Source organism: Episyrphus balteatus, chromosome 3, assembly GCF_945859705.1.
Source record: "Episyrphus balteatus chromosome 3, idEpiBalt1.1, whole genome shotgun sequence".
Taxonomy (NCBI): Eukaryota; Metazoa; Arthropoda; class Insecta; order Diptera; family Syrphidae; genus Episyrphus; species Episyrphus balteatus.
The window spans coordinates 78,206,049-78,215,801 of NC_079136.1; the positions used below are offsets into that span (position 1 = coordinate 78,206,049).

The 9,753-nt window shown below is 33.0% G+C and overlaps 2 protein-coding genes across 4 annotated transcripts in view; one reads left to right on the forward strand and one right to left on the reverse strand.

The window, feature by feature from the left end:
• The window catches only part of LOC129914231 (uncharacterized), an 83,986-nt gene extending 82,327 nt beyond the window's left edge, over window positions 1-1,659 (forward strand). For all 3 annotated transcript variants that reach the window (XM_055993378.1, XM_055993379.1, XM_055993380.1), the window contains exons 12-14: window positions 56-320; window positions 377-554; window positions 711-1,659. In XM_055993378.1, coding sequence (XP_055849353.1) covers window positions 56-320; window positions 377-554; window positions 711-1,632 — 1,365 coding nt within the window. In that variant the 3' untranslated portion in view covers window positions 1,633-1,659. The remainder of the gene's footprint in view (window positions 1-55; window positions 321-376; window positions 555-710) is intronic.
• A 5,861-nt stretch (window positions 1,660-7,520) lies between these two features.
• LOC129916609 (photoreceptor-specific nuclear receptor) lies at window positions 7,521-8,538 on the reverse strand. The gene is made up of 2 exons (XM_055996648.1): window positions 7,851-8,538; window positions 7,521-7,757 (listed from the first exon to the last, which is right to left on the reverse strand). Exons 1-2 carry the CDS (start codon window positions 8,527-8,529, stop codon window positions 7,546-7,548), a joined length of 891 nt encoding a protein of 296 aa, XP_055852623.1. The 5' UTR covers window positions 8,530-8,538; the 3' UTR covers window positions 7,521-7,545.
• Window positions 8,539-9,753: the final 1,215 nt, after the last annotated feature.

The window sequence follows — 9,753 nt, forward strand, 5'->3', positions numbered from 1 at the left end:
TATTTTCAAATAAAAATAAAAAATTCGATATAAAATACCTAATTTTTTGTTCAAGGTGGAAACAATAGGCGATGCATATATGGTTGTTAGTGGACTTCCAGTTCGAATTCCTGATCATGCTGAACAAATTGCCACTATGGCATTAGATTTGTTGCATCAAAGTGGAAGATTCAGTGTCAAACATTTACCTGGAGTTCCATTACAATTACGAATTGGATTACACACAGGTCCTTGTTGTGCGGGTGTTGTTGGCCTAACTATGCCAAGGTATTGCCTTTTTGGTGATACCGTTAATACTGCATCAAGAATGGAATCAACAGGTTAGTATTTATCATATCTATTTTCCCAATAGAATGATAACTACATTTTAATAAAGGCTCATCTTGGAGAATTCACATGTCTCAAGAAACCAGAGATCGTCTTGAAGCAACTAATAACTATCAAATAGAACCAAGAGGCTTAATAGAAATTAAAGGAAAAGGTCTAATGAACACATTTTGGCTACTGGGGAAAAAAGGATTCGATAAAACATTACCAGTTCCTCCGCCAATTGGGTAAATTTAACCTCATTTTCTTTCTTAAACTTTTAAATCATTTTATTTCGTACTTTTTTAATGCTAAACAGAGAATCACATGGGTATGGTTTTATTTCCCATAAATATATTTTTATTTCGTCCTTGATTGATTTAACATTTAATTTCCTTTTTCAGTCTTGATGAATTCTTTATTCGAAATTCGATATCGTTTAAAGGCATGGCCACAAAATCACGCAACAGTACAAATCCCTCCTCAAGTCAATCCTCTTTGCTAGCTGGTGAAGCTGTAGAAGTTAAAGTGGAAATAACTCCACCCTCAAATGCCGACTCTAGTGCATATATGGCAAATTCTTATTCATTAGATTCGAATTCAACCAACACAATTGGAGCAAATATGTCTCTAATGACCGAATTCCCTATTAAAACGCCTAGTCCGAGCACATGTTCTCGAAAAATTAACGATATCCAACCCGATCAATTATTGAACCCACAAAACTTTAATAGACTACCAGGATCTTCGGGAGGATCTTCATCACGTTTGTATAAAAAGATCGAAGAAATGATCGATTTAAGTTCACCTTACAATCATTACAAATGCTTAAGTCCTAGCGAAAGCAATTTGACACAATTCTACGATGGCAAATATATGTATAGTTGTACAAAATTTGATAGTAAACCAGGATCAAGTCGACTTCTACGACGTCAATTTAGCTTGGATCGTGATGATGGTACTCAAACTGCTGTCTCATTACCACTGTCCACAACGACAACAGCGACGACAGTGATTGGAAAACAAGCAACAATGTTAGAAATTCCAACATTACAAGAAAATCGCTGTAGTCCGAAATGTACGCTGCCTCGAGTGCATAAACTTAGTTCAACGTCAATAGCCCAGGATCTCGAAAAGATAGAAGAGATTCCATTATCTCCAGCCTCATCACAGCATCATAGCAGTTTAGATAGCAATATGAATCGAAGCCCTCCACTTTTTGAAGAAAATACAAGAATGCCAAGAACACCGAATCGTGTTATTGAAAATAATGTTAGGAAACAACAAGAAGTTACTCTAACTGTTGAAACCTTTATGACTAGATAGGAAACAATTTAAATAGTTATTTTCTAATTTTTAAAATTTGTTTTATTGTTAAAATATTTTAAATTTGTTCTATACATAAGGTAGACCAGGGTCGATAGTTTTGGAAACCGAAAAAAATCATAGTAAAATGAAACCCATTGGAAAAGGAGGTGAATATAATGAAAATTAAAGGAAAAATAAATTACGGTCGAGCCGAGTTCGTGATGTGGGTGGGTTGAGTTTTTAATGGTAAAAAATGGTATATCTCGATTTCCGGCAAAACTACAAATCCTCTAGAAAAAAGTTGTATGGCAAAGTTGTAGGTAATAAAAAGATCTACAACTTTTGAATCAACAATTTTTTCACATAACCTCAAAATTTATGTGAAAAATTCAAAAAAACGAGTTTTTGGTTTTTTATTTTTATCTTTTTCAAAAACAAAAATTTTTCTACGAAACTTGGTGAAAACTTACCTTATTATGTCCCAAATACACTGTAATTTATTTGATTTAAAATATTAATTTGTTCACCTTATTTTGACTTAATACCAAAAAAACACCCTAATTTTCAATCGAAAATTCACGTGTCAAAATATCAGCTTTTTTCAAAAAGTCGGTGGGCATTTCGTTCGTTAAAATGTCTTTTTTCTGATGGTATAAAAAAAATTTTACATTAGTATACTATAGAACATGTTCTAGTAAAATTCAAAAAATGAAAAAAGCTTGAATTCGAAAAAAAATTTTATCATTGTTTACAATTTTGGCCTATTTATTCAAATTTACACTTTAATTACTCAAAAAACGTAAGATTTCATGTAACATTGATTAATCTTACGTTTTTTTCTATAGGATTTGTAGTTTTGCCGGAAATCGAGATAAACCATTTTTTACCATTAAAAACTCAACCCACCCACTTCCCGAACTCGGCTCGCCCGTAATTTATTTTTCCTTTCATTCTAAACCCTCCTTTTCCAATGGGTTTCATCCTACTATGATTTTTTTTGAATTTTTTAATGTTTTTGAAGGCATCGGCACTGGTGTAAAGGGTGGAATGTGGCCAAGTTAAAATTAATAGCAAATATGGCCAAATTACTAACGCACAGAGTAAGGTACAAATTTTTAAAAAAAATGTGATTAGGAATGTAAGTTTCTGATGAAAAGTGTAAGTTTTTTTGGAAAGTATTATAGTTTGAATACAAATAATACAATACTTATTAATTAGCCAATTAGTTTAGTTGTCAACTTACTATAAAATGTAGATAGTAGTTAACTTTAAACAAATTCTTATTTTTTTTTTTAAATTAATTTTGTCATCATTGTCTTTGTATAACTTTTATTCTGACTTTTGAATATCTGAGTTAATTAAACAGCGTTAAGTAAAGGTTAAGTTCGTTCCTTCGCAAAACTTTATTCAGTGTCTGAATGTGAATGAACAAATCTTTGTTTTTCGAATGTGTTTTTCGAATGATTTAATCATTACCATTAGTTGGTTGTTAGCCATCACATTCGCTGTTGATGATGGCACTTAATGTTGTCAATTTTGAATTTATAATTTGCTGACTCTTGAGTGTTCCTTTCATACAACTTTTTCTCACTTGTCAATTCTTAATCAGGGTTACTCTTCTCCTTTTTTTTAAAAATAAGTCTTAATAACGTTTCCTAATTGCACAGCCAGCTAAGTTGGATGCAATATTGAAGAAGGGTTAGATTAGGTTGGGAGTGGTGTGCACAGCATTGAGGTGTTGCTTACACGGGGACCTATTGGTCCTTTACGATCCCCTTAGCTAAAAAATGTTTCATAGAAACTCCTAAACCATTAATTAGTTTACATAAACTGGTTGATTTTGAACCATCCTGTACTTTCAATGAATGTCCTCATGTTAACAATTGAGTCATGCGCTACATGGTCCAATTCTCCAACGAACTTGTTTCCGAACTAACGGAGTCGATTTGTTTGGAGGTTTTAGCATTCCAAGAGCAGGTGTTTAATAGTTAATATTTCTTTTACCTCCTCGACATATCTTAGAGAAGTCGGGTGCAAATGCACTCCATTGTACCAATGGTCAAATAACAAGTTAGTTTAAAAACCTATCAAGATTGTGTACCAATTCTGCCGCTTTTTCAATAGCATAAATCTAAGCTTAAAAGGCACAATAGTCGTCTGCGATCTTGAATAATTCTCTTGCACTAAAAGGTTTGTAGAAAACCTTAGCCCCGTTCCTATTTCCATTGATGAACCATCAGTGTAGAAGGGGATACCCTGTGGAATCTAACATAGTCAAAATACAGTCCACAATGATAGATTCAGCTCCAACTTCAACTAGGGCAGATTTTACGTTGTCAAACGATCCTTTGATATTTAAATGCTACCAGGGTATGTTCTTTATGCTCGAGACTTTTCTCAAAATGCTAAACTAATTCGTGCAATCCCATTATCTTTGCATTCTAGTGTGTTAATTTCCCAGATTTTGGGATAAGGATCAGGGACATATTTAAGTTTGATACAACTTTTGAAAATTACCCTAGACACTAGGGTTATTACTTTAAGATAATCAGTAATGTAATAATCGGTTCTAGGTCTGGCTGTAAGTATTTTGATTCTAGTGAGCTCGATTGGGTGCAACCAATCAGGGTTCTTCAATGCAAGGAATTGTTCTTCCATAAAGTGTTCAAGTGTTTATTCGCTCGAATTCGACCATGTTCCATCGGGGTGCTTTATGTAACCCTGAATCTGGGATTCTAACGGTAATATTTTAAAAACGGGAGCTGATAAGTTGTTTCTGACTTCTGATTCGAGTTCAGCACACCGAAAACCTTCAGAAAAGTATATTTTTATTTCGGCAACAAAACCCTTGTAAACCATCAGTGTTATTTAATATAATTTTTTTATTATTGTACCTGATTCCGTATAATTATTGAAAATTGTTACATTAATGCCAATAATATATTTTTGTAACTTCTTTAGATAACTGTTAGGTATGTACTTAGGGGAAGTGGGGGCAAGACCGCCCCTTTAGTGTTTAACCGTTTTAAAAACCAATAAAAAACATCTTGTTATTAAAATAAAGTGTTTATTCATTAATTTTAATGTATTTTGTAGAAAATATCATCATTAAAAAAAAGAATAAAAAAATACTGAACCAAAGATAATAAGTTTTGAAAAAACATCTAAGAAAAAAACCGTCTTGCCCCACATGGGGTCAAGACCACCCTATCAACTTCTGTTGATAATAAAACCGTTTCTATATTAAAATATGGATTTTGTTTGCAACAATCACAAACGTATGCTATATTTTGATCGGTCCCAACTTTAAAAAAAAAAAAAGAAAAAGTTAAAACTTTTAAATATTTCATTTAAAAAAGTACAAATTTCTTTTCACACGAAACATGACGACTTGATGAAAAATCACAAAATTTACTATAACTTTTCAGGATTTTAACCAAATTTGCTCATACTAACGGACATGATCGATCTTACCAGAAGTCATTTATTTTATATTATATACAACATAGTACAAAAACCATCTTGCCCCCATGGGCGGTATTGCCCCCACTTCCCTTATATTTATGTATTTATTAATTTTTAAAAAAATAATAAGTTCTCAAGAGCCAGTTTAATAATATTGTTTTTTTTTTTTCAAGTAAGCTACTTTGAAACATCAACTACAAAATTTGTAAACCCAAGTCAGCTTGTATTCTTTAATGTTCCTTATGCTTAGCTTTTCAAACTTAAAAATAAAACTATAAAACAATTTATTTAAAAATGAAGTAGGTCCTTTTTATTAATGATATTAGAATGTATAAATAAATGGATTGCATTTGTAAAGATATATTGAATTAGTATGTATTGATAAAAACAAAAACATTCTTTTTTTAATAAATGTTATAGTTTTAGGCAATAATGGTTAGATCTTGTGAAGTAATATATATAAATGTAGATTTAAAATATTTTGTGTATATTAAAAATATTTATACTTAAAGTGATAGTTATTGTTGTTATACACCTTTTCTCCGATTTTGTAAAAAAGCTTATCTATTTGCAAAAAAATAATATAAAAAAAAAACTTGTGTTGTTGTAGTTGGTAGATTTTTAATCAATTTTGTTATTTCTTAATGCATTTTAAATGCACTGTTGAATAAATATAATACGTACTCGTAGGTATTTATATGTTATTAAACCGTGAACTGTATACCAAAATATTAGTATATACAAACATTTATGTAACTGTTTATTTTAATATTTTTTTTTGTATTGTACACAAAATAAAAAAAAAAAGTATTTACCGAACGAATTTTTGTTATATTTTTAATAATGATACTTTCATTTCAACGGAAATTATGTATGAACTGCTCATGTTTTGTTGCATGTCAAAGAACAGGTAATAACGCATTTTCATATTTTTTTGACGATGGCACCCGTCGTTTTTCATCTTTACGAAATTATTAGATATATAGTTTGACCTATATTTTTGTTACGTATTTATGTAAGTTAGTATGTAAATCATAAAATAAGTAAGTTTTATAAATAGATAAATCTATTAAAAATCTTAAAATAATTAAAATTAATATGAATTTAAAAAAAAAAGTTCACTATGGTGTATACTTACTTTTTGTAGGTTTTAATTTTGAAGTAATTTTAATGTATTTTTAACTTGAAACCCAGAGGCGTAGCTAAGCTACCACTGTGTATTCATATAAGAGGGCGCCAAAAATATAGGGGCCCCCAAAAAATTGGTTATTTTGTACATCGCATCGCATGCGTCTCTGCCATAGTTTTTTGTTTCTGGGTATACTAACAAATCGAATGTAAAAATGTAGTAAACATTTTGGAGACCTACGATTTTATTGTTTTTGAAATTATAAATCAATCATAGGTTAGGTTAGGTTAAATGGGCTGACAGTTGATGTTGTTACCGTCACACTTAGATCAATGTAGATCCCTTGTGATACCCTGAAGTATTTATAACCTCATTAAAAAAGTGTAATCCTATGAATTCTATGGTTTGTCGAGCCACTTGGTAGACTTGACAAAGTTCAGTAGGCTATTGCCTGACAGTTCTGATAGTTCTTTTAATTCATTAAAGAAATAGTTCCCTAAAAATGTTTAAATCAATCATAAAAGTGGGACATTTTTTTTAAATGAAAAGGACGAACATAACGCAGTGACGCGAGCAAGAAGCGACCAAGACGCGTCCAAAACACGTTCAAAACACTTGAGTTAACTTTATTTGTCAATAAATTAAACACAAACATGACATTTATAACACTGTGCAAGTTTTTTCAAACTAAATTTTTGATTATTCCCCCCTATTTCGGACCTGAGAAATCGATTGGCATCATTAGTTTTTCGATTTATCGGTACTTTGAACACGTTTCGGACGCGTTTTGGACGCGTTTCAGACGCGTTTTGGACGCGTTTTGGACGTGTTTTGGACGTGTTTTGGACGCGTTTTGAACGCGTTTCGGACGCGTTTCGACGCGTTTTGAACTTGTTTGGCACACGTTTTGGACGCGTTTTGTACGCGTTTTTCTTGCGCTTCAGAAGCGTTTTGGACGCGTTTCGGACATCTTTTGGACGCGTTCTAGACGCGTTTTGGACGCGTTTTTGATGCGTTTTGCACGCGTTTTTGACACGTTTTGGACGCGTCTGAGCAATAAATCATATGGTTTAAAAACTCGTTTCCACCTTTTTGCTTTATAATTTTCAGTTTTTCACCTCAAGTTTTGAGGGTGTCATGACCCCCACGACCCCTCCTAGATCCGCCACTGCACTAACCGATAAGAAATTATTTAAGAAGAGGTTTTTTAAAGTCATGAGGGTCATGAAATCAAACGAAAACTGGAAGAATAAAAAAAACTGTTTCGTATAAAATAAAACACCCTTATCTGCATAGATTATGATTCCTTTATTTAAACAATAAAACTTTTGGTTTATTTACAAATTCCTTAAAATATCCCTTATAACAGATTTAAACATTCCAGAAAGAAAGCTCTCATATTTCCTCAACGAAAGGTTTCTCAATCCTAGCAACAGCGATCCAAATCGAAACCAATTTGACTGATGTGTGCAATAACGAGCAAGAGAAACCAACGCCGCATTCGAATAAGACTCCAAAAGAATTGCATTTTTATCATTCAATGCTAGTTCTAAAAATAAAACCAATATTAAAATATTAAAAATATATACATATAAATAATGATAATATTAAAATACTGAAAATCACTTGTACATGAACATACCTTTTCGGCATAGAATCAAAGTCTGCAGAAAGCTTAGCTCCATCACATCCGCCCTTAAATCTCGTGCGTCATTTAATACATGTTTCAAATGTGCATCCGCACATGACTCAATTATTCCACTGATATCCAGTGGCCAATGTGATCCACTCAAAATAAAACATTCACTCCAAACATTGGACAAAATAACATCTTGCTGCCTAGCCTCCAGCATCCGAAAGTGTTCATTATTCCTTGCTTGCTTAACACATGTCACAAGAATTTGGGCCAAAATTTGATGATGAACTGCATTACTGGCTAGCACAGAATTTTCACAAATTACCGCACTACACGACCGAATTTGTCCCTTATTTTTTCGAAATCCATTCATTTCCAGCTTTGCTCCATTTCTTGGACCTCGTTCTTCCTGCACAGCAGTAACATTCATACCCACCAATAAGCACCGTTGAAGTCGGCAAAAAGGACACCAGTTTCTTCGAGCTCGATCAACGATGCAGTTTCCTTTGCCAGCTATGCATGTGTACAATGAACCCTTACGAACACTTCGCTTGAAGAAACAAGAACACCCATCACAGCAAGTGACTCCGTAGTGCTTTCCGGAACTGTTATCGCCACAGACCTGACACGGTTGTACCGAATAATCTTGACCACAACTGTGTACCGCTCCAAGAACTACAGCCATTATAAACCACACAACCTTGATCGAACAGCAGCAAATAAGTGTAGTTTTCTAACAAACTACAACTATTTATATGCTCCCCAAAGTCCTGCAGCAACAAGGACCTGTCAATCAAAGAGGACAATATGCCATTTGAATAAATAAAAATGGACTTAAAGTTTGATTCCAAGTGGCACTCTACTGCATTCTGTATTGTTGCCTTTATTCAAACGACTCTTGTATACAAAAAATTGAGTACCATAACTCTTAAGGACCTCATTCAAAGGTTTTTTGATTGTGGTTAAACAGTTCATTATATTTTGTTACGATTCCTTATAATCCATCGTTTATGGGGGGGGGGGGGTGCCAATCAGATGGGTGGTGTCGATTTGATTGTCGACCACGACAATTGTCAGGTTTCTTTTTTATTGAAAAGGTAACTGGTTGAGAGACTAGACATTAAATAGTGGGTGTGTTTAACGATTGAAGACGGGAATAAATAAAAATACTACTTAGGTAGAAGTCCCAATATTAACAATGTGGTTTCTGGTAAAATGAATTATTAACGAGAAAAATCAGGTAAGGAGTTATGTTTTAAATCGTCTACTGTCAAAACCGTTTAGGAGTGTTAAATCAAACCAAACAAGCTATGTCATTAATTTTAACACCAACTTCAAGCATAGAGGGAGTGAATAGCAGAGTTCAAAGCTATAGGAAGGTTTTTTTTATAAGTTTTGGATGAGTAGTTTTGATTTTATGGAGGTCGGAATTTTGCAAAGTTTGACCCCAAAATAACGTAAATTGGCTGAGATACAGCCGTTTTTGTGAAAACAAATGTGATTTTTTTCAGTGGAGTCTTTTTTGGTCCAAATTGTATCTTATGCGAAAGGGAGTGAATAGCAGAGCTCAAAAATGTATTTTTTATAAGTTTTGGATGAGTAGTTTTGATTTTATGGAGGGCGGAATTTTGCCAAGTTTGACCCCAAAATAACGTAAATTGGCTGAGATACAGCCGTTTTTGTGAACACAAATGTGATTTTTTTCAGGGGAGTCTTTTTTGGTCCAAATTGTATCTTATGCGAAAGGGAGTGAATAGCAGAGCTCAAAAATGTAGGGGAAAGTGGCCTAAATGGCACCCCAAGGTAAAATGGCCCCCTTGCTAGAAATCGTAGAATCGAAAATAATTAGAAAGTTTTATGAACTCGATTCTTTAGTTTATCTAGCAAAACCAACATAAACGAAATTTCA